Here is a 24,941-nt window from a genome sequence, read left to right as displayed (position 1 = left end):
CTGCTCTGCTCAGTGAACATGATACGGAAACAACGATGCCAGGCTTCAGAGCAGCAAGACCATGTTAGCAAGAAGCTGTGATCCTGTAGTAGGGAACCTTGACTCTGAGAAGGGCCAGCTGGCTCAGGCACAGTAATACAATGGTAAACTTATACTTCCACTAATGCATAATTGGAAGTTACTCCGCTTTCAGTTTTCAGGCTAGCTCAAGTATCTGTAATTGGACTGTAATTCCAAACACAGACCAACATAAAACTACCAGGGGTGATATTTATATCATGTATGAGTTTGAAGACACTTACCAATGTGCTTCTTTGGGCCTGCGAGAGTTTTGTTGCTACAAAGTACTGAACCGGTGCAAGGACTATGATTACTGCTGCTCCAATTAAGGCACTGATTCCAAGAAGGTAGTACAGCAGAAGAATTCCTACAATTATCTGTTGGGAGAAAAGAAAGTGAAGGGTAGGCTTGAGATGCCTTCACTTTGGGTTTGCACCATAAAGACCGACTGCGGGGTAATTGGACAGCAGGTTCAAACCCAACAGCCAATGCAGTTAATCCTACACACAATCATATGCTCTGCATCACTGGCACAGTGGGGTGTGATAAATCAGGATATTCTGTCAGAGGACAAAATAAGCCCGCCTAGTGTTCCTCCCCAACTTGTGGATTCTGTGTATTTCTGTTCCGTGGACTTTCCATTACAAATAGAAGAAGATTGCACAGATTTGTGTGTCTTCTATAATGTAATTCTCACAGCTATTTAAAGCAACTTTTAAAATAAATTGTTTTAAAAAAAATGAAATCTTTAAATAAAATTTTCTTTTCAAAGAATCATAGAATGGTTTGGATTGGAAGGGATCATCTAGTTCCAACTGCCTGCCATGGGAAGGGACACCTTCCACTAGACCAGGTTGCTCAAAGCCCTGTCCAACCTAGCCTTGAAAACTGCCAGGGATGGCGCATCCACAGCTTGTCTTGGCAGCCTGTTCCAGTGCTTCACCACCCTCACAGTAAAGAATTTCTTCCTTATATCTAAACTAAATCTCCCTGTTTAAGTACACCTTGAGATATTCCCTTTAGAGTCATTATTAAATATATTTCCCTATTGGCCAGATTTCATAGCATACATTTTCTTTAACTTACAAATTAATCTTCTTCTTTGGCATTTAAGCATTTTTATACCAGGGAAGAAATTACACCTCCAAGTTTAACAAAAACTCACTAGACTACAACACTGGGACTTCCATAAAGAAGGAATATTTTTTTGCTTACTATAGAAATTAGTATGGAATATTATTGAAAACAACTGATCTTGCAATTGTTAACTTGATATTATTGCTGAACAGTAAATAAAAAAGGAACATCATAATCATATGACTAAGAACCTTAACTTCAAATGAACTCTAACATAAACTTGCAAGGAGCTAGTTTAAGGATACACAGTACCGGACTGGCAATAACTATTAAAAAAATGGTTGGAGAGAAACAGCTTAAAAGACTAAAGTTTGTCTTTGGATAAATGAGAACCTAGAGACAAAGCCAGAGCCTAGATGGAAAGGGATACTGTAAGCAGCTCAATAAATCCATTCAAAATATATGAGCTACCAATGTTAATTACCACCATTCTAATGACTGACTCCTGAACGATCTGGAGCACAGACATGCTATGTATATTTCAGTATAAACTGATACATTAATCAGAAAATATGGTGATAGAAAGTTAATTTCATACATCATTTCTCTAATTAAAAAAGTGAAATTTCCTTAAAGCGTTATCTACTGCTCTTCTATATTCACATGCTTTCATAACCCCCACAGAAACACTATCCTTCCATCATTTTGAAGCTCAGTAGTCATACACCCATCCATTCCCACACATATTTATGAGAATTGGGCATTTCCATGAAGAAAAAGCCAGTCCTTAGTTTCCAGTCTTCGATGAATTTAAGGCACACAGAAAAAGACAGATCTCTATTTTTCTTCTTCACAAGCCTTTGATGCCTCTCTGCAGATGAACTCAACTAATGTGACTCACAGTATTTACTTAGAACACATGGTAACATGAAAGTAAAGTCCTGTTATATATACACCACAAATCTAGTAAGAGCAAAGGTTAAATTGTAGATTAAAAATCTTTAGTGAAAAGTAAGTGAGCAATCTGCTTTGACGTGAAGTCAGGAAATTCATGAGTGTATGAAGCAGAAGAAAACATGCAAGGCCTCTGTCAGATAGCCCTGGCAGAGCTCCCCTCCAGAACATGAAATGGTCTTGGTCTTTAGAGAACAAGCTATTCATTCCCAACTGCTTCTTCATGCACAGACAATCTAGGCACTCAAAATACAGAGAAGCATTAAACAGTGCACAGTTAAGAGGTGTGCAAAAATACGAAGTCAGTGCGGAACTCTGACTCCCTGCTTGTTGTATGTCTTTCCCTCACTACCAGTTGATTGCCAAGTACCTTATGGGACTGGCTGGTTCTAGAGTCTCAGCTTCTCACATGGACAAGGGTAAAGCTATTCCAGCTACTGGGTCCTGAGGAAGTTGCTAGCTCACAGCTGCTTCTCCAGCTGTTGAAAAGGTTAATCTTGGCAATAAAAATTCTGTGTTTCGAATAGATTTAAAATGATCCCATTTTCATCTTCTTTATATTGCAATAATAAGGGCAAACCTTTAAAATATGTTCATCATGTATGTGACAAAAAAAGTGTGAATATTCATATCTGTAAAATGCTGAAATCTGTAAGCACTATTGCAAGTAATTCTATATTTATCACACCACACACTAAACAGACAAGAATAAGCAGTATGTGGCTAATATGTGAACAGCAGGAGGACAGTACCTGGCAGATGGAAAGGCTCTCATTAATATTTCTGAGAGGGTAATGATAACATTTAAAAAAAACTGTGTAATGAAACACTTTCCTTCTTTCATCAAAATCCCAAAGCTCTTACCTGCCAGAGATCTATATCACAACCAAGAAGCTCACCAATAGCTCTGGTTATGTTGTCTTGATTATTTATTGAAGACAGCAAATACTTTCAGCCAGAAACTGCTTTGTGGCCAGTTTTGAAAGAGAAAATGTCCTTTCACTACATCTGTAAGCTATCCCTGCCAATGAACCAGAGATATGAGAATACAGAATTTTTTAATAATCACAATGAAAGCAAACAATGGTGTTTATAAAATGGAGGTGGGGGCACTGCGGGGAGAAGCCTTTTCAGGGCTTCATTTTGCTCCCAGAGTTTGAGCCAAACCTACTGAAGGCATCTTTCAATTGACAGGCATCCCTGGGCCTCTCTTAATGGATTTCAATGTCCTTCAAACAGTCTTCAAGGCAATGATAAAGCTCCTACAGACCACAATTAGAGCAGAGATGGAGCTCAAATTATCTGGACTCTGTAGAAAACCTAACTTGTTATGAATGGCTATCAAATAATCCACAGCAGATACTGAAATGATGATTGTTAAGAGCTATACAACAATTAAAAATTGTAAATAATATTGAAGCTTGTGCAACTTTTTATTAGGCATTTCTTGAACATTCAGTAATTGCTTTGGCTGCCTCATAAAACAAGGTATTGAATGAATGTTGTGGAAACTTGTTTGACAGTGCAATAGAGCGCGTCCTCAGCAAGTTTGCCGATGACACCAAGCTGTGTGGTTCGGTTGATATGCTGGAGGGAAGGGATGCCATCCAGAAGGACTTTGACATGTTTGTGAGGTGGGCTGATGCCAACCTTATGAAGTTCAACCATGCCAAGTGCAAGGTCCTACACCTGGGTGGGAGCAATCCCAGGCACAGCTACAGGTTGGGCAGAGAAGAGATTCAGAGCAGCCCTGCAGAGAAGGACTTCGGGGTGCTGGTTGATGGAAAAATGAACATGAGCTGGCTTCAGTGTGCGCTCGCAGCCCAGAAAGCCAACCGTATCCTGGGCTGCATCAAAAGGAGCGTGACCAGCAGGTTAAAGGAGGTGATCCTGCCCCTCTACTCTGCTCTCATGAGAGCTCACCTGGAGTATTGTGTGCAGTTCTGGTGTCCTCAACATAAAAAGGACATGGAACTGTTGGAACAAGTCCAGAGGAGGGCCACGAGGATGATCAGGGCACTTTACAGTTCTTTACTGTAAGGGTGCTGAGGCACTGGAATGGGTTGCCCAAGGAAGTTGTGAATGCTCCATCCCTGGCAGTGTTCAAGGCCAGGTTGGACAAAGCCTTGGGTGACATGGTTTAGTGTGAGGTGTCCCTGCCCATGGCGGGGGGGGTTGGAACTAGATAATCTTAAGGTCCCTTCCAACCCTAACTATTCTATGGTTCTGTGATTCTATGTTTTGAAGAAACCTTTGTGACCAACATGACCCATCAATTTGTGCCTTGCAATGCCTGCCCCATCCACAAAACAGGAGCATGTTTTGACACTGACTGTCCTTATCTGCTGAGAAACACTGCAGGATGAATTTTAATGCAAATATAATCATATTTTCAAAAAGACTTAGGAAATCACATTAGATCAAAATGCTGTTACAGTCTGTGCAATAAAATTGGCTTAATTCTCAGTTGTGCTAGAGGACTCTCTACACTGAGCTGCCAGATTGGTCTTACAAAAAAAGTACATGAAATTGGCACCTCTTCCATTGTCTGTTTTACTAACAGACGTACAATGGAGACTAAGCCTAGGGAACAATTGAACACTAAGCACTACTGTTAAAGGGTCTGACTCTTCTTAATGCCTCACAGCTCTTTCAACATCATTTTATCAGTGCACAATCACTGTTTTCTTGTTGCAGGGGACTTCTAGTAAGTGGACAAAAAGTATCCTGATATCCAAATTATTACTAACAAACTACCAACTTGTAACCACACTTAATATGAGATTTCATATTGGTTTCTTTTCATTATAGTTGTCTTCTCTTTTGCAATGAGAAATCACTATTATAACACACTCCTTGATCATGATTTCCCCACCACCACACTTTAAAATTATGTTGTTCCCATTTCCCTCCCCTTCCCCCACCTAAATTCAGAGAAACCATCTTGATGCTGCATCAAGTTTCTTCTGAAAAATTCCTGCTGATAATTGCTATACCCATCACCCTTTTTCAATTGTAAAAAAGCAAAATGTTTTTAACTGGCATATAAACCTCTCCAGAGTAGATTAGGAAAACTGGTCTGTACCCCAATGCAGTTACTCCTACACAAGAAAGGGACAAAAGCATTTATACTGTAGAGTACACCCACACCGTGACCTGTATAAATATGACTACAATCACTAGAAATATTAGATTTTAACAGGTATAGTTACATACAGCTCACACATGCAGAGTAAATGAAAATGCTAAACATGAAAGTACAGTTAAAAGATATCATCAGTAACCTGCTGATTGTTACATCTTAAAGTGCTCACTATCCTGATTTGAAACTTTACACAACTCTCATTGGGGTGAGAGTTTTATCAGAGCTTCAGACAATTTCTTTCTCCTGCATCCTACTGCAATCTTGGAAGCAATCTACCCCTCACTACCACTGAGATACTAGAAGACATAAGGTAACATATTTCAAACACATAAAGCAAAAAAGTGAAGACTCCCAGAGTGTTTCAAGAGGAAATTAGCTTCTTTTTTTTTTATCCAGAGAATACTCCCCAAGATTGAGACTACTCAAGTGCATGCAAGGCATATTCAAGAGCTCACTATCACTGACAATGGAGAAGGACCTGTATTGCCCCTGCCCAGTATTTTTGTCAGTGAGATAAAAACCAAATCCAGGGAAAACACTTAAGACAAGGGTTTTTTTTCCAGATTAGCAAATTAATGTGCTTTTAACATGCAATCAGATGATTTTAAGACAATCACAAAAGAGGACTTGCTCATTTGATCTGTAGCAGCTTGACAAAAAACTTTGACAGGAACAACTATAAAATCCACTCAATTCTAATATGTATCTTTATTGTCAGAAAATAATCCTGATCTCCTAATGGCCAGCAGTCTAGCAGCTTACTCCTTGAAGGACATTCACCTGAACGGCTGCCTTTTCTTCCCCATCCCCAGTTTTTCAACATAATATTCTTACATGCTCAACACCTTACAGAAGAAAATCAGTAGTATGGAGGCTGATGGACACCGGAACTCCTAAGCTACACTCCCAAAGCCATGTTAGAAACTGACTGGAAATCTGATCTGCCAGTTGCAGTCCATATACAGTGTCATGAAAATTAATTTTGGGGCCAGAGCATGCAGCCCAAAATGCAAAGCTGCTGGGTAGATGACTTGCAGCTTTCCGACTTTCACACCAGCCAAATCAGCCTCTGCATAGTGCTGGAACCAGACCACCTTTGTGACATGAACACAATAGAGTTTTCATCACGTTTTTGAAGCTAAATGGTACTTTTAGAAAATACTGAGAGAATTTAAACTTTTCTGTTTGTATTTACTTTTAGCATGGAAGCACTCTCGACAGAAATATACCAAGTAGCTGGAAGAAAGCAGAAAGACTTGCAGGGTACTGTATTAATATTAGATGACACTATGTGCTTTACTGACAGCTTTCCCAGGAAATTTCTAAACGGGAGTGCAGGAGGTTTCTACAGTTTTGTTTAAGTACCGGCTCTTCCAAACTAAGTCATTTACACTTTTCCACCATTTCAGTAAGCAAGAACTTTGAAAAATGATCCAAGGTTGTGCTGAGATTGGTCTGACCTCCTACTACTCTGTGTCTACTAGCATAAACTCAATCACATGGCCAATGAGATTAACCACTTCACAGACTCAGAGGAATATGACCTCCCTGAAACAAGATTACTTTTAATCATATGAGTGTTTCAGTAGCTCTGCAAGTTCACATGACACAGTGCACAGACTATAGAGCTGGAACAATAAAGGATGTAAAAATACTGTATTTCCATGTCGGACGTTGCATATGAGCTCCAGTTTCAGTATGGGAACAGGTTTAAGATTAACTTCAATCAACTGTGAAAGTACCCTCTAGGAGTCTGCTTTCCTCTTCTTAAAGACTCTATAAGACACAGCTGTAGTTCACTGGGTATTACACCACACTACAGGACACGGAACCAGGAGTCACCAGGCAACTGAGTGTGACTAAGAACAGAGACCTGCTCTGTTATGTATGTGGGACTGAAGGGATAAGAGTAGTATTTAGAGATAGGAGACCAAAGACACCAGAGAGAACAAACCAGCGAAACTATTTCATATAACAAATTAATCTGTGGAATTTCATATGCTAGAATTTGTCATCTATAGTGCAGCAGTAGTTTTGAGGGATGTCCAAAGGATCATCCATAAGCAATCATATTTTTGAATAAATGGCTACTTCTCTTGCTTCTGCTGGGATTCAGGAAACAAATGATTACAGTATATTCCAGTTAACTCCCCTGATGTAATAAATGAATGCTCTGGAATTACGCAACCTGCTGCACTCTATAAATTCTTGTTACAAAGCATGTTTCGCAGCAGCAAAAGCTTAATACAATCCAAAATATCTACAATCCTGTCACAGATGTGAAATATATTATATACAATGTTTCTAGATGGTAATAACTTGAAATCTTTTTTATTTTTTGTCTTTAATAAGCAATCAACCACCACAGACTGACGCACATTAATAACAAAAGTATGTTCCACCTACTTACCTGTACTGGCATAGCCCAAAGGTTAGGGCAGAGGAAAAAGAACCACATCAGCTGATTTGTGTCTATGGCAACAAGGTTACAGATCTGACCTGCAGTCATCTCCCCCATAGACATGTTGGAAGTTGAAAGCTGCATAATTTTATTGTATATTTTTGTCTGTAAGAGAGATCAATAGGTGTTAGCATACAGAAATAAAATAACATTTTTAGCTCCACCTAAAACAAAGGTGGAGTCCAGCATGCGGAGGGAAACCAACGTTCCCAGTAACATGAATGAAGAGCTTCAAGTTTGGCCTTTTATATTCTGACAAAAAATTTTAAGCTACTGTGTTAATTATTCACCCACAAAAAGCTTAGAGTGATGTCTAGAAATTTCAAGTTGAATAATTTGAACGCTCCAGCTGCTGGTGTTACCTCATCTTCTGTGTATTATCAATGCAGAGAACACAAAGCTTTTCTTCAACAAAATTAAAGTAGCACTGTTTTCCAGGAATTCCCCTTTTACACTTGCTGTAGTCCACATATTTTACAGTTAGTTGCAGCTCTTCTGCTTGATAAAAGACGTGCAATTTTTTATCTATATACTCCAGGTCAAATTTTTATTTGGTTAGAGATTTTCTACTTCACTCTAATAAGGGAAAACTAATGGATGGAATCCAGAAGTCTAGCAACTGACAAGTGCTTCCAAGTGTAAGATCAAAAGGGAATTAAACAATTATACTGCTATTGAAAGCATTCATCCACCACAGAGACTCTCACAGGTTCTATGTAGTTCAGTGGATAGTGTTAACTTAAAAGGCTGGCTTTCAAGCTGGCAGATGGTAGGTTTCAGTCAGTGTACTTCACAATACCATACTGTAATCTTACCCCTAATTCTTTCATTTCCAGTCACAGATCGTGGTATGCTACATAAAACTTTGATCTGCTGTTCACAGTTATACAATGATTATGACCTCCATTTTCCTAGTCTTACTTATGTTCAGTAATTACAGACTCTGCAGTGCCTGGTTGATTTTGTGTCATGACCATGGAATAAGATACTAGTACACGCATTGGGAATACACTTATCCTTTTGTCCAAAGTTTATCTAAAGTACATTCTAAAGCTGTATTATTTGCATGGGATGTTACAAAAGTGCACCTGTGAGATGGGAGAGGTGTAGCTCACAACACGAATTCTTTCAAAAGTTACATTCAGTTTTACTGTCAGTAAATTTATGCTTAAAGAAGAAATACAAGCTGGAGTACAAATAAATATTTATACAAAATAAATAAGATGCAAAAGAAACAATGCAGGTCTACGTTACATTCAATGCATTTCAGTAGAGAAGCGTTTCAGAATTTAACTCCTATAATGATAATTTGTATTTACAAATACACGTACGATTTTATGATATTAATACTATATTGGCTACCTGTATTGCACCTCTCAAGTTGATTCCTGTTTCGATAGCAACATAATATGATGCTTGGAGAAATGTCCTTTGTAGTAGAAGAGCAAAAAATAAGAGTACAGCCAACACATAAGCATTGGACAGGAACTCTTGAGATGAAATAAAGAAAACACCAAGAATTTTGGTCTATAAAAAAAAAAAAAGTTAGAAATAAGGTACAAGGGTAATCTAATTACAAGTTTTGCATAATTAATAAACAGAGATAACCACAGTTTGTTACTTTGCTACAGATTGTGCTATATTGTATCAAAGACAGTAATAGAAGTAGCATAATTTTAATGCTGTCCTACGTATACGTTTGGCTAGTACTAATTACTGCAGCTAATAACACTTTTTACTGCATGTAAAAGAATACTATTTTTCACCAAATCACATTTAGACAAATCATGCTTATCTAGCAATGAAATTTTGGTGCCGTGTCGATTCACATTAAAACATTATCTAATAGATAACCAAACATTATTTCTCCTAGTACTCACTTAAGAGAAAAGGAGGACTTAAAAATACATACATAAATATCACACACACACACTTGGTGAAAGCACCAAGATATTTGCAAAGTCTTGGATGCATTACCAGGCCATTATGGTTTACAGAATCACTGAGCATCAGTTTTTTTAAACTACAGTAGCTGTCTAAGTACACTTGTCAGCCCACAGGACACACAAGGAAATAACTGAACATCTACCGAACCTTTTAAATACAAGGCAAGCAACCTTGTCTGAGAAGCTGATGAAATTAATTAGATGTCTTAGTTTCAGAAATGGCTTTGGGGACATTCAGTGTCCCATTTTCCTGATGATTTTAGGATAATACTACTTTTTAAAAGTGACAGTAGGTTCTAAGCAGTAAAAGGCTGAGCAAAAGGCCACTATTTAAATACTTCAAAGACCCTAGGCTCACACAGTCTTAAATATCAATACTGGGCATTTTGCTACCCTGGGACCTATGACCATTTTAAATAATGAGTCTGTAGGTTTGGTGTGTCATTTGTATGTTTCCTATCAGCAGATATTCCTAATACTGGAACTGCTAATCCTAGCATTGTACAATGTGGAAGATGCTACCAGCAAAATATAAAGGTTATCGTTCTGTCAGTCTCTACTTTGGTGTGAAATGATTAACACTCAGAGAAGTTCATGTCAAAAGAATGTTCTGGGGTGGCCGTAAATATTGATACTGGAGTTATAAATAAACATGAAGAGCATGAGAGAATTTAAGACGCCATCATGCTCTAGCTGCAGCACTAGCTAAAGTACTTAATACTGCCTATGACACCCACACGATCTCAAGAGTTCCAGCTCCATGGTAGTTTATATCTCTCACAGAAGGTCTAAAGAACAGAGCAAGTATTATATTTTAGGATTTAACTCTTTGCCTTCAGTTTCACAAACAAAATTTCTGTTTGAAAGATACAACTGACTCATTAGAACATCTTCTCAATCCGAACTATTTAAAACAAAAAAATGTCACATTAAGGGATGGGTAAAAGACACCCTCTGCTGTGCTCACAGCTTACTTTGCTCGTCAGATTCTGTCCCACTGTATGGCAATTCTTTCTGATGCTCTCAAACTCAGCAGCACATCAGACACAAACAGTGTTTCCCTCCAACTTCTCTTTGACTTTTTAAGACTGTTTTAGAAGGCTTGCTTCACACACCTCCCAGGAAGTGTGCTACATTCTTTCTGGAGCTTTCAAGAGCAAACAATGAATAAGGCAAGCTTCTCCTTTTTTGACTTATTACAAGTAAGGATACCACATTTCTAGCAGTAGAACTGACGTATTTTTTTCTGAAATAGACCCAGTTGGCTAGGTACGTGCATACACGTGGGAGTTTTCCTGAACACCCCGGTCTGCTTACAGATGGTTTAAATAGAAAGTTTTCATACATCTCAGAAAGATAATTCATCTAATCCAGCAAAAGCAATTTTCAAATGTAAAGGTAATTAGCCTCTTAACAGAAAAACTGAAAAAAAAAAAAAAGTATATAAACCAGGTAAAAACAGGGAAAAGCCCCTTGCAAACCTTTCACTAAAGGTAAAACACCCTTAAATATCACTCATGGTTTATCACCATCATATTGCTTCTAGGTGATCCCCAAACAGTGAAAATGGCAACAATGAGGCTACCGTTTAGCTAGAGACAGATGATGTCAAGGCTGGATGAGGCTGTTGTTTAGGGCCTATCTGGACCACACCTGAGCTTTTTTCACACAGAAGCACTAGCTAACACTTTAACAGGAAAATTTAATAGGATAATCCATAAATTACGATTTGGTCTTATTTCAGCTGAAACTGTGTTCCAAACAAGTTATCAAGAATCAGAGCTCAAAAGCTTCCACAGTACTTTGCTACAACATAGTCCTATAGTCTTGATGTTTTCATTTCCTGCTTTAAATGGTTTCCATTGAATCTACTTGCTATATTAAAGTTTCCAAATATTAGGATAAGGATTGTAGAATGGATAAACAATTAATTTTAGCCTGAGGCCTTTCTCAAATTTTCTGCAATGCATCTGGTGTATTTCAATATTTACAGTGGACCTAATCCAAAGCGTACTTGAATGAATGGGTATATTTCCATTAGTGTCAACAGACTTAGGAAATAAAGTCCTATATCAAACAGTAAGTGAGCTGCAGAAATAAACTGATCTTTCTCATAGAAATCCAGCCCGAGTTATATATACATTGTACTGAAAAGGTGCCTCATGAGTTGTCTTTTTTTTTTTTTTCTCAAGTTAATCAAGAAGTATGTCTGTTTCTTCTTAGGAAACATTCATTTAAGTAGCATCATTTAAAAATATGTTTCAGTTGATCTTTCAAAACCAATGTCCCCAAAGGCACTAGTGGAAATTCTTCATCATGGTTGAACTTCTTGGCATTTTATTGTGATGACAAAAGCCTGCTTTAGTCCTCTTAGACAACACTCGTTTTTGGAAATGAAAAGCCAAGCCTATTAAAAAGATACTTTTTCCTTTCTGAAAAGCATTTAGTCACATACTTGATTCAATCGCTACTCAAGACTACCTAAAATCCTTATGATTCTAGTGGGATTCTGGATGTGCTTCACCATTATCTTGAATTAGGTTATTTTCCAGAATACAAGCCTGACTAGATGCTGGGTAACATATTTACTCCTCATCGGCGTATAAAAGCAGTAACAGGCAGTACATACATACTATCATTTCTAGCATTCACAAATACAGTGTAGAGTCACTTTCTTTACTGAGACTAAATAATAGTCATAGTATTACTTCTTTGACTCTATTTTATGACTTTTGACAGTACCTGTGGGCGGATGGTGTTATTTCCTTTTCCAACATTGTAAACAATCCCAGAGATGCAGAGGGGACCAGCAAATCCAAGCAAGTCAGCCAGGATACGGAATGTGCTACTGAGAAGTAAGGGTCTTCCAAATGCACAGCAGAGAGCACGCCAAATTGATCCAGACCCTTGTGGAGATGATGTCCTTCTGTTCTGTTCAGAAAACAAAAAAACCAACAATCCACCCCCCCACCCCCCCCCCGAACAATAATAAGGATTATGTTACATTAACCTCAGGTCTGACAGTTACTGGTATTCTTATCCCTGCTTTAATTCATTGACAACCAATCTTGGAGCTAGAAAAGCACAGGAACTACAACTATTGTTTCATTTGTTTTTACAGAGGCAGAACAAAGCATTATTCTGCTCCACAAGAGGAACTATGATTTTTTTCCTACCCTTAAAAGGGATCAAGCAAGTGTGTTGTTTGTGGGTTGCTGGGGGAGAGAGTAAAATGAGAGAACTTACAGGTTTTGTTTTCCTGTAAATGGAGACTGGAAACCTACACTCTTTTCAGACAGGATGTAAAAGACTTCTCTTAAAATCCTGAATACACTCAGCTCCCAAGACAGAGTTAAACTGCATTTGAGCTGAGGTAGTTTCAGCCCTGAATTCTCCTACAGACAAACTGCAACTGAAATAACATTGGGAAAAAAAAAGGTCTGTGAGGCCTCATTAATATTGACTCTGTAATTGAATGATTCCAGGGTCTTACTAAGAACTATAATGGTGTTCAGTAAATACAGTCCATAATTACTTGCCACAGAAAAATAGAGGATATACGGACTTACACGCATTTAACCAGTAATGTGTTTGGTATGCATGTTTAGGTAGAGAAATTTCACTATTTGTACAAGGTACAACTGAGTATGTGACCCTTTGTCTATGGAGAGCTACGCTAATGGATACTTCATTTGCATCATATCTGCTAATATAATTTTATACCATGCTTGCAGCATAAACAGTCATGAAAGATGCAAGCACTGAGTAATAAGATGGACACAATTCCATGCTTTGCATACCTTCTGTGCTTCAAAGGCTTCATTAAGGCGAATATAATTGGTCAGAGCTCTCATAGCAATGGGAAGCTTGCCTATGGTTTTCAAGTCTATTGGCTTTTTATGGGCGGTCTTGATGAATGTATTCATCCACCAGTATGTTCCTTTGGATAACAGATTCACAAATGGCTGTAAGAATCTAACACCAAGGTCCTGGAGATCCTCAGGAGGTTTAACTTCTTTAGGAGTTTTGAAGAAAACATACCGCTGAAATTCAGAAAAATACCAAAAGAATCACACAATGCATAGAAAATAAAAATTCACAAAGAACAGATGAGAGATAAAAGACATTGCAGATAATCAGCGAGTCAGTCTTGGTTTCTCAAAAGTACTCAAGGAACTTAGGCATTCAAATTCAACCAACACAGCAATCCAGTTTCCTCAGGTACTAGGAAAATCAGAAGCATCCAGTCCAGAAATAAATCATCCTAAACACTACTATTTTGTTTATAGGGTACAAATTGATATACTTGTAGAAAAAAAAGTATTCATCTTACATTTCAAATAGTACAGCCCCAGCCTCTCACTCTGAGTTCCAGACAGCACAACATGAGGTATATAAGCTTAGGCACAGCCCTGAGGCTACCACAGGGATTCATCTTCCATACCATAACTGCATCACATTTGTTAGCTCAGAACATGGAGCTACCTGTGCTGTCCTGAATGGGTCTGGCAAACCACTGAACTAGGGAGGTGCATATGGCACAAACAAATGCTCTCACTGGCTTAAATGCCAAAAGAGCAAGGGAAGACTGCTGATGATTTCCTGTGTCCAGATAAAACTAGGATTTCTGGATATGCTTCACTGCTGTATCTTCTCCAACCACAGATGGAAAATAAGTCACAGATCCTAGAAAATATGGTGATGGGGTTGGGAAAGGCCATCTAGAGGAACAAGGGGAACAGCAGAAGGAAGGGAGAAGGTCCAGTTGGGACTGAAAGTCTAACAAGTCAATCTTTCGTCTTCTGGAAGAAGATGCGGGAAGGCAAGAGAGAAAAAGGTGAGGCCAATGTCTGCTGGTTCTGCTCTCTTCCCCTTCCCACCCCTCAGCACTGTTCAACTCTCCCTTCTTGCATCTCAATCCTTTTCTTCAGCAGCTGCAGCAACAAGCCTTGCTCTCTGCATTCTGCCATAGAAACAGTAGGCAGTGAGAAAATCCATACTGCTGGCTAGTTCAGTTTATACATCAATGACATCCTTCAGCAATTAAAATCAAGCAAATACAACATAAAAAAGATTACAATAGGCAGTGACCATTTTTCACTCTTCTTTGTGACTTGTAATTCCACAGTGATCAAATATCATTTAATTGTGCAGTCCTATTATGAGGTTTATGAGCAAGTCTCTCCAACGTCACAACTGAATTTCACTTTTCCCACAAGCTAGCCCACTGATTTTCATTTATGATATAAATACTGAATGTCCAGAATTGAGGTTTTAGTTCCACTTTCTTTCAAAAATGTTACTGAAAAGGCTGCTTTAAGACGTATTCTTGTCATAAGTTACCAAATAAATATACAGACATACAAAATCACCCAAGAAAATCACAAAAGAACAAAGACATAATAGATGCAATTCACACTGCTGAATGCATTACTGGGAAGAGTTCGTACGCCTATGTGAAGAAAGCAGCAAGAAGTTTCTTTCCCTCCTGAGAGTAGGTTTGATCTCTGCATACAGCTAAGTGACAGGTGAAGGGAAGAACTCTGGCCAGACAGCAACCCCAGTTGCCCCTATAAATTGATATATTATCAATTGTGATTGTCTCCTAGAAAATGAGAGATGTTATTTGTGTGTCTAAGATACTTTTTGATAGAGCAGACAATCCCTTTCACCCAGTCCTTCCTTCCATCAGAAATACTTGTTTCTGATTACTGAAACTGCAAATCGTAATAGACATTTTTAAAACAAACTTGAAATTCATCTTAATTTAACTACAGTGGAGTCTGGCATTTTTTTAAATTACAGATTCATCTGGCCTAATAAAATTGGGTTAACTTTGATTCTCAAATATATTTCTAAGTGGATTTTTCTTTCTCCTTTAGAAATGCATTTCACACAAAATACCCACCAAGGGGAATACAGCCAAAACAAAACAACAAAACACATATACAAAGACTTTATGGAGACTTTTGTGATACTAACTTACCCTCACCCTGATGACATTGATTTCTACAGCTAGTAGCATTCCATATAAAACAACCAGGAGTCCTGTGAGGCAAAATCGAAGCTGAGAAAACCCAACTCCATTGTCACAGAACTTCACAAATTTGATGGTTTTAGTTATGAAAGCTAAAGTCCAGTAGAACAGCAATGCTGTAGGGAAAAAAAAAAAAAAATCAGCTCCACAGTTGCAAAAATATACAATAATAGTATTAAATATTCATTCAGAAAGAATGTATCAAGTATATGTATAAAACCAGACAGTGGATTTATTAATTCTAACAGAAATTCCTTTCCTATTAGATTTAGTGATACTTGGAAAGTTTCACAAAGTGAAGCTTGCTGAAGGAAATTTCCATCTGTGGTAACCACGCATTCACATGATGAATTCAAGGGAGCAAGTTTTCCCACAAGTGAAAGTGGCTATGAATGATGCTTTTCAAATTTGGTTGATACTACAAAACTGCTATGAATCTGACTAGGAGAAAATTCATTTAATTTCTCCTGCAGATCCCTGGGATGTATGCAGGAACAGATATTAAAATATTAATGGGGCAATGGGTTCAAACTTACAGAGGGCAGATTTAGGTTAGATATAAAGAAGTTCTTTACTGTGAGGGTGGCGAGGCACTGGCACAGGTTGCCCAAAGAAGTGGTAAGTGCTCCATCCCTGGCATTGTTCAAGACCAGGTTGGACAGAGCCTTGGGTGACATAGTCCAGTGTGAGGCATCCCTGCCCATGGCAGGAGGGTTGGAACTGCATGATCTTAAGGTCCTTTTCAACCTGAACCATTCTATGATTTTCTCCAAACTGCTGGTGCTCCATTTTTCAATGCAAATTCCATATACGTAATTTCTAATGTACATCCACAGGCACATCAAGGAAGGATGGTCTGCCATTTGTAGAGTAGAATTGTAACTTATTTAGAGTTCTACTGAACTTCTTGTTTAAAAGTGCTCATGCTACTGTCAGTTACAGATAAATCATCCCTGCAGGAAACTCTGGTGATTTGGAAACATACTCCATGCCATTCACCACACCCCAAGCCAGTTCCTATTCCCCATTCTTAAGGGGATACCTTCTAGGGTTATGTTCATTTACACGACTCCTTCATTGCTGCTGTATCTGCCATGGTGCAACAGCTGGAAGGTGCTCTAACTGCCAAGAAAAACATGGATATACTTTGAGTGTCTTGCTGCAACACCAGCAAAAGCCTTCAACCAGGACATTAGTAATTGTAAGTCTAAGTTACAAATATGAATAATCATAAGGAACTTGATCAAATTTCCAAGAATTTGTGGTGTTCCAGTTACCCTGAGGCACCCTAGACAGCCCTGTCTAGGGGCTACCTTTTCTGAGTAAAACTAAATTCAACACAGTGTCTATGGGATTCGGGGCTGCCAATCCTGCTTCTGTGGAAATCAGTTTCAAAACTCTCATTTAAATGAGGGCAGTAAATGGAACACTACAGCACTACTAAACATTAGGACATTTGCCAAGAGATCTATCTTCCTCTAAAATTAATAGGCCAATTTGTAAAGAAAGCACTAAGAGATCAGGTACTTCAGCACTGTGTTTTAGTGGCTGAAGCAGTTGCAGAGAGGATTTAAGACACATACTTACTGAATCCCTCTTATAAGCCTATAGCCTTCTTATGAGAGGCTTCCTACCATCTTCCCAGTTTATACTGCATCAGATCTAATCTCCTCTTCCTGCTTCAGGTTGTTTCCTACTTTTGAGGCACTATTCCTTACTATTTGTGGTATGTCTGATTATAAAACCTCAGTTCATCCGAGAATACATTCCATACTGGTTTACTCCTATCCACCTTTATCTGTTAATCCTTGTGTTTTGTCTCATTTCTTACAACAGGCTGAGAATTCATCCTTCTCAGAATAAAGAGGATTTACACAAATATTTCATGTTGAAAACCTGCATCAGCACAGGACACCTAAAAAAAAAAACAATCAACCAACCCAACCAGTAACTATGTATTGCTCTTGGAATTCGAAATAAGAACTAGCAGAGCCATTCTTCTATTTAGAATTTAAATGAGGGTCTCTATCACCTTCTAAATTATTATTATTTTATAAGAGCATTAATTTATCTTTACCTAAGAAGTATTAGAAAATGCCAAACACAACATTCTCAGGTGATAACTGACCTCCCACTATCATAACTCCTAGAAGCATTTGAACTTATTTAGTGTCTCACTTTTGAACACAAGTGTATATAAATCTCATCTGACAGATGTTCACAGGCCACTCAAGATGAGGCTCCTTGGAAAATACAGTTATGGCTTTTTCTTTCAAACTGTTTTTTCATCATCTGGCTGGTGAGTGCGTAGCGGCTGAGAGTTTCTAGAAATTATCACCAAGAACTGCCTACTGATCAGGCCAGAAGGCATGCTTTCAGGTACCTGATTGCTTACATGCATTTGAGATGCCTCAAGGATCTCACTTTTTCTTGGGCCGTGTACTATACCTCAATCCGCAATATCAGAATGCAGACTCTTTCTGGGGCCAGACCACTGAAAGTGAAGCAACGGAGACTTCAAACTGTTCTACAACCTTATTGGATTAAGCTCAAGATACGAAAAACCATGCACTTAACTGGATGGGATTCAGTAATTAACCTGTGTCTGACTGGAGGGAAATTCTGTGTACTAAGCAATAAGCGTTATATTTATAGATAACAGGAGGTCCCATTTTAAACAATAAACTAATTCCAAGAAATTAACTACAATGTCAAGGTACAAGCAACTTAAATTAGAAAACTAGTTTACTGTCAAGAATGGTAAGGCGGGTCATACAATTACAATTTGCTAAAGAGACAATTTTTTAATTAAAATTCATGTGTTCCCATACTAATAACCCTTTCAGATTAAAAACTTTAAGTCCTATCATGATTTCATAATTTTCTCCTACTGTTTAATTTCTGAGGTTTATTTATCTATAAAACAAATTAACTTAAAAAAAAAGTGCAATCAGATGCTGTAATTCAATTACATATTTTGAACATCGAGAGGCTAGCAGATTTTATGATCCAGTATGAAAACTGTTCTAAAACATGTCCTGCTAAACCATTCTACTGTTGTGCACAGTGTTGCAGAATGGATGCAAGGAGCACCAAAATTAGCATAAATATGAGAGTCCCCTGCTAAATGGTACTACACTGCAAAAGCCATGTTTGCTGAAATATAATTACCGGACAAAACCAATAAAAACAGATTCGGAGCAGATCAAAATGTTCCATCAGCCTAGACACTCAACTGGGACCCTAGACTCTATCATTAGTTCAGAGAATAAATATTCCAAACCTTGTCAACTTTTTTTTTATAAGAGATATTAAGAATGACTACTTCAAAATAGCTAACAACCTGGGCATAAAGCTGAAAGGCAGGATCAGGACAGGAACTTTGCATCCTTGTCTTGCATACCTCAAGGGAATGTGCTAATCCCCAGGTCTGTTATGGAATCTGCCTTTAGCCTGTTTATGAAGGACCACAAATGGACTTGGCTTCTTTAAGGTACAGAGTAAAAGAGATTTAAAAAAAAGAAACCGTCTCAAAAATTTCACAGGATTGGAACATTTTATCCTGCTCAAAATTGGTGAACAGACCTTTAAGGATTTCCTGCAGTGCATCAGTGAAAGTTTCCTCACTGAATTTAGTAACTTTTTGGCTAAGGATCTGTCAGCCTTCACTTTATACAGTTATCAACTGTTTGCAAGTGTAGGCATTGATCCTGCAGCTGAGGCAGATGGTGCGCTGCAGTTAGGTGGAACTACACTGATGCTCAAAGGCAGAAGACGATGCCACATTAGGTCATGTACTCTGTGTGTGTGTAACATTATATGTCCTCTACAACATTTTACTAATGAATAACCTTCTTATGGTTTCCTTTGCCATACACTCAGCAAGAAGTTTATGACTACCTTAAGCTTTTCTTCATGGTTCCCATTCACTCATTTGTATTGAGCTCCAAAAGAAAGCTGCTTCATGGCCACACTGCACTCTAGTGGGTTGATAATTGAGTATAGGTATAATGTATGTATTTCATACTGGGCTAAGTTGCATAAAGTTATCATCGCCCGTTCCAAGATGTCAATACAGAGTAGCTACAGTTAACACTAAAAGATGACTTCAGGGACGTTGTGAATGCTCCATCCCTGGCAGTGTTCAAAGCCAGGCTGGATAAAGCCCTGGGTGGTACGGGTTAGTGTGAGATGTCCCTGCCCATGGCAGGGGGGGTTGGAACTAGATGATCTTAAGGTCCTTTCCAACCCTAATTATTCTGTGATTGTATTACTCTGAGTCTGGTCCTCACTGTTAGATAATAAATTTGTGCTGTCAAGAATAAAGCATAGAGGCTTCCAGAAATGTCTGTCTCAGGTTCTCTCACAAAGGACAAAGAAAAGAAAAATAAAGCAAAAAATAAAACACAAATCAAAGACCACCAGCTTGTGAAGACTTTGGGTTAAAATTAAAATCAGACCAATTAAGTGGGAAAGACTGCAGTAGTCTGACTGTTGGGTTTTTTGGGGTTTTTTTGCCTAAGAGTTAGCTACTGAGATCAGATTTTTTAAAAAACTCTATTCCTTGGAAATTCTTGCAAAATGAAAATTCATAATTACTAACTTCAGTATCAGTAACACTTATTTAAGTGTTGGTTTTAATTGGTATGACTGTTTACCATTCAAGTATTGTCTAGAGCTTATCACAACAACACTCTAAATACTGAACAAAATTATCATAAAAGAGAAATCTTTGCAGAGGAGGAATTATGCAAAAATGGGTAATCAACTACCAGCAGTAAATTTGTGCTGCCTTTCTCAATGACTTCACAGCAGGAATGTGGTAGTGACACTACATTATTAAACACTGCATTACTGCATTACATACCTGAAATAAAAACTCAAACAATAACAACAGCAAAATAAAACAAAAAAAAAACCCCAAACAACAACAACAAAAAGGTGATGATGGTAAGAGGCTAGCAATGATTTCTTGTCATATTAACATCTAGTCCTGTGAGAAGGCATTAAAAAGACTCTTTTTGACTTATCAAAAAGAAATTAAACTAGCCCACCTGATTATAAAAGAGCTCCTACTTAGAAGAAGGGTACAAGAAGAAAAGCAGTCCCAAACAAGAAGACATGAAGGTTGCCAAGTCTGGATATAAATCTGAAGTTTTTGAAGAGGAATTACTTTACTTTTTTTTTTTTCTAACAGGACTTACAGGCTACTTCTGCAGAAGAAGATGCTTGCTTACCACAACACACAGTCCAAAATTAATCTTTGATATTTAAAAACTTTCTCAAATCCAGCTGTTACTTTTCACCACCTGACAAAAGCTAGAATAGAACTTTGATACACAGAGATACAACGATACAAGGCAAACCTTAGCAGGATCCATTATGCAGAAAAGCTGCTCAAAGAAAATTTGATGAGCCATGACCATCAAAGAAATAACAGCTAATGGGAGGACTAAACATGTACACATCCACAGTTTGCAGTCTACTTTAACAGTAGAGAACACATCACCAATGCTTGTCAGTAGTTGTAGATTTTCTATACCCAGCTACAGTTAATTTATCATTTTGCAGAAAATATATAGCATACTTGATAGTTCTTATACATGGCATTCTCCATTCAAAAGGTCTTGAGCAGTTTGCAAAGGGAGTTTTAGGAGCAGGAAGCAAGAACAAGCAAGCAAAGTAATATATTCAGAGTCATACTGAAAGTTAGTGATGTCGCTGACTGCCTGCATATTTCAATAGACACAGAAAGATGGGTTCAATGTTATATCATCCTTAAACACAACATGCTGACAAGCAGGGAGACTGGGATAGTTTTTAGAGTTAAGAATTTGGTCTGCTACTTTTCCCCCAAAATCCAACTTTTCCTAGAGAAGCCTGTGGCCCACTGGATCCCCCTAAGAATAGCATACAGAGTACTATTAGAAGCTAAAAGCATTAAGAACAATGGAGTGTTGCAGGAACGCTCAGAACTGAGTCTTTTAGTGACAACCGGCAGACCAGAACATAGGTGTAGATTTATCCATACAAGCTAGCACTGAGACTGCAATGACCTGTCACAGCACGAACAGTCACACTTTCAAGTCTTGCAAGTTGTAAGACGTACCAATTAACAACTTGGGGAAATTGGATGTTTCGATGTTATGGTAATAGACAACTGACGTGATGGCCGCCAAGAACGCCATCCCAGCCGGCATGTACAGGTGCAAATGGCGTGATTCTGAAACCCTGAAAAAGAAAAACGGGAACATCTATTAAACTCAAGCCCTCTGTGACAGCACAGCCCTCTCTCCAGGCTACACAAAGGCCACAGGAGTGTTTCCCTTTTAATTTATGAATTGTATCCTGCACCCAGCCCTGATGCAGGATTTTCTATTATGAGTTATGGATGGAAAGTTCTGTAATTTTCAATTGGATTTATGCTCCTAAATCACACACATGGATTTCAAATTCCTCCCCTGTGCTGAAAATGAAACGTGCGTACTTGTTTACCAAAATCAGTTGGAACATTGTTTAAATTAGGATACACAGAACGGTTCCAAAATGAGAAAAGGTAATTTAAGCTAAACTAGTTTGGGAGCTGTCCATCAAGATATGTAGATCAACCATACCAGACAGTGCAGTTTAAGATTTTCTAAAGAAATATTTTATGGAAATGTTTCATTTTCTTTTCCAGTTTGGGAGAAGGAACAGCACCACAGCATGGGAACTGCTTACAGTGAGTTCTCTTTTCAGTGACTATGACCCAACAAACAAAACCTACATCAGAATCATATACCCTTCACATTTTGTCCTATAAGCAATACTCTCCTGATACTTTGCTTCAAGTAGCAGCAAAGGGGGTTCTGGCAAGTACAGCTTTTCGGGAATAAGGCAATAGCTGGACAACATTTCTAGTTTATGCAGAGGTGGGTAGAATTGTGTTTTCCCCCCCTTTCCTCCTACATATCTTTTCCTCCTCCCCCCTCTTTTCTTTCTTTCACAAAAGCAATGTAGTGTCCTGTGCTGTCCAGAGGTACAATTTCTCCCCTGTGACAAGCAAATCCAAGAGGAGAAACAGTAAGAGGAAATCTTCAGGACACAGACACTCAGGGGAATTCATACCTCATCCTCCAAACCTCACAGAAAATTGATTAGCATCTCTGGATTTGTTCTTGCTGCAGCAAAAGCCACCTTCGTGTAGTCTGGAGAAGGGGCTGTGCTGTCAGGGAGCTGGAGATCATCTGGGAATGTCACATGTCTGAGCACAGAACACCCCAAATGTCTAACATATACGTAGGAGCACAGGAGGACCACTTTCTGTGGCTCATCTGTAGGACAGGAAAGCCCTCCCTCACATGGAAAACGAGATGAACTCTGCAGAGCTGGCTGGAGCCATGCGACAACCTGGATCATAAAAACCTTAACTCCTTGTAGAGAGTGAGTTGCACGTGTGTACAGCAAAAATGAGTAAAGATTTTCCAGTCTCTGAATTACTAATAATGCCAAGGTTATGTTGTACATCAGGGCTGAATCCTCTGCAAGGGAAAACAAGTAGCAGAAGCAGATTTCTTCAGACAGCCTAAGCATCAGTAGGTAACACTGCAGGAGTGGGAGGTCTTTTAAAAAAAAATACTTATTTCACAGACAGAAGTTGCTGGAATTCCCCTATTTAACTTGATCTCCAATAGGTTCCATCTATTGCTTCTATTGCTGAGGTGCCGAAGACTTTAGCACCCAATTGCTGTTGAAAGGACTTACCAACATGATCCATTTCGGTCTTAAAAACTGAGGAGTCTCAAAATCTGCTTTTATTCACTGGAGCACTCTCTAGCCTCCTGAGTGTTTGGGAGGCACGACTGTGGACTGGCACTCTCCCAGTACAGTTAGGAGCTTTGATTCTCATCAGGTGACACTTATTACTAAACAGCAGCATTCTGAGTCAAGTTGAAAAGCAAATAAACAACATAACGATTGCTGGAGAGCAAAATCAAACAGAAAACTCCAAGCAGAAGATTTTGCTATGAGCATCCCACACCCTGATAGCTCTGAATAAGCATGAGAAAAAAATCCTTTTTAAAATAACTGGCACTGAGAAACATCCTATTTATATATGTTTAAGAGAAGTTATAATAATAATGATGATATCAGCTTCTACAGCAGAATACTGCAGTGCCTTTCACACTGCTTGGTAGAGAGTTGTTATAGAGATGGATAAACAGAGATTTTGTTCTATTTAATGAGGAGCTTCAAACTTTTAACCTTCATGACAGTTATGAAAATTAAACCTTTCTTTAGAGAGGATAATAGTCATTGTTATGCAACATCAGATTTTTTCATAATAAATCACTCTCCTGTATCACTTGTTTCACTTAAAATAAATTTTCCCCACAGATTACTGTTTAGAGACATCTGAAGTTGAACAACTTGATGGATCATGCTCAGATAATGCAAGCTGCTCTGCTTAAGGTAACAGATCAGATGTACTGCAGAAACACCAGGAGAAACTCTGTGGGGTGTGATAAGCCCCAGCAGATCCACTCCATTTACCAAGAACAGAACTCAGTTTGCAATAGAATGGTATGACTTACTGCACACATGGGAGTTCTGCCTGAGTAAGGAGTGTGGGACTAGGTCCTTGGACATGAAACATACCACAAAAATGTCACCATCTGCTTGAATTGTTAGGGTTTATTTATGATTACGCTTGGAAAGATAGTGTCATTAAGCTGAACTAAAAATTATTAAGGTCAGTTGCATGTATGTACATAACTTGGCACAGCATGTGGAATTCCAGATACAAGGTCGGTAGGTTAATCGCCAAGAATACAGATTACGTGTTTATAACCACAAGGAATATAGCCTAGATGAGATATTAGACAGGGAAAAAATACCTACCCTGAAACCTTTAAACCACTCAGTATTATCCAGAGAAGATAGACATACACTTACCCATCAGACACTATGCCCTCTGCAATTTCACACACCAGCACAAACAAGAGGATAAAAGTCAGTATCCAGCGTAAATTGTGGCCAGGGAAATGAAGCCATGTGCTATGATGTATATGTACTTTGGAACTCTGACTTCCCCATCCTAAGCAGGAAAAGAAAATTTTAAAGAGTTTTCTTAACAGCAAGAGTGCCATACAAAGCTCCCGCATACAGAAAAGCAGATACGTAACAACTAGCGTACTAAAGTTGACAACAACAGTATGGTTAAACATGCATATATTTGAATATTTTCAGAACCGTGTTCTCATTGCTTCACTTCGTGCAGAA

General features: G+C 38.4%; 1 protein-coding gene across 3 annotated transcripts in view; it reads right to left on the bottom strand.

Moving 5' to 3' along the window:
- ABCC8 (ATP binding cassette subfamily C member 8) overlaps positions 1 to 24,941 on the bottom strand; it is a 74,044-nt gene that overhangs the window by 47,810 nt on the left and 1,293 nt on the right. For all 3 annotated transcript variants that reach the window (XR_010613509.1, XM_065682875.1, XM_065682876.1), the window contains exons 2-9: positions 24,615 to 24,756; positions 21,790 to 21,911; positions 15,630 to 15,796; positions 13,444 to 13,686; positions 12,386 to 12,574; positions 9,060 to 9,224; positions 7,647 to 7,802; positions 303 to 437 (exon numbers count right to left, since the gene is read on the bottom strand). Coding sequence is in view for 2 of the 3 variants with exons in the window: in XM_065682875.1 (XP_065538947.1) it covers positions 303 to 437; positions 7,647 to 7,802; positions 9,060 to 9,224; positions 12,386 to 12,574; positions 13,444 to 13,686; positions 15,630 to 15,796; positions 21,790 to 21,911; positions 24,615 to 24,756 (1,319 nt within the window). In the remaining variant the exon portion in view is untranslated. The remainder of the gene's footprint in view (positions 1 to 302; positions 438 to 7,646; positions 7,803 to 9,059; positions 9,225 to 12,385; positions 12,575 to 13,443; positions 13,687 to 15,629; positions 15,797 to 21,789; positions 21,912 to 24,614; positions 24,757 to 24,941) is intronic.

The sequence above is a fragment of the Lathamus discolor genome, chromosome 6 (genome assembly GCF_037157495.1).
Source record: "Lathamus discolor isolate bLatDis1 chromosome 6, bLatDis1.hap1, whole genome shotgun sequence".
Classification (NCBI taxonomy): Eukaryota; Metazoa; Chordata; class Aves; order Psittaciformes; family Psittacidae; genus Lathamus; species Lathamus discolor.
Note: the sequence above shows the minus strand (reverse complement) of the source record. Positions and strands in the feature narration are given on the sequence as shown.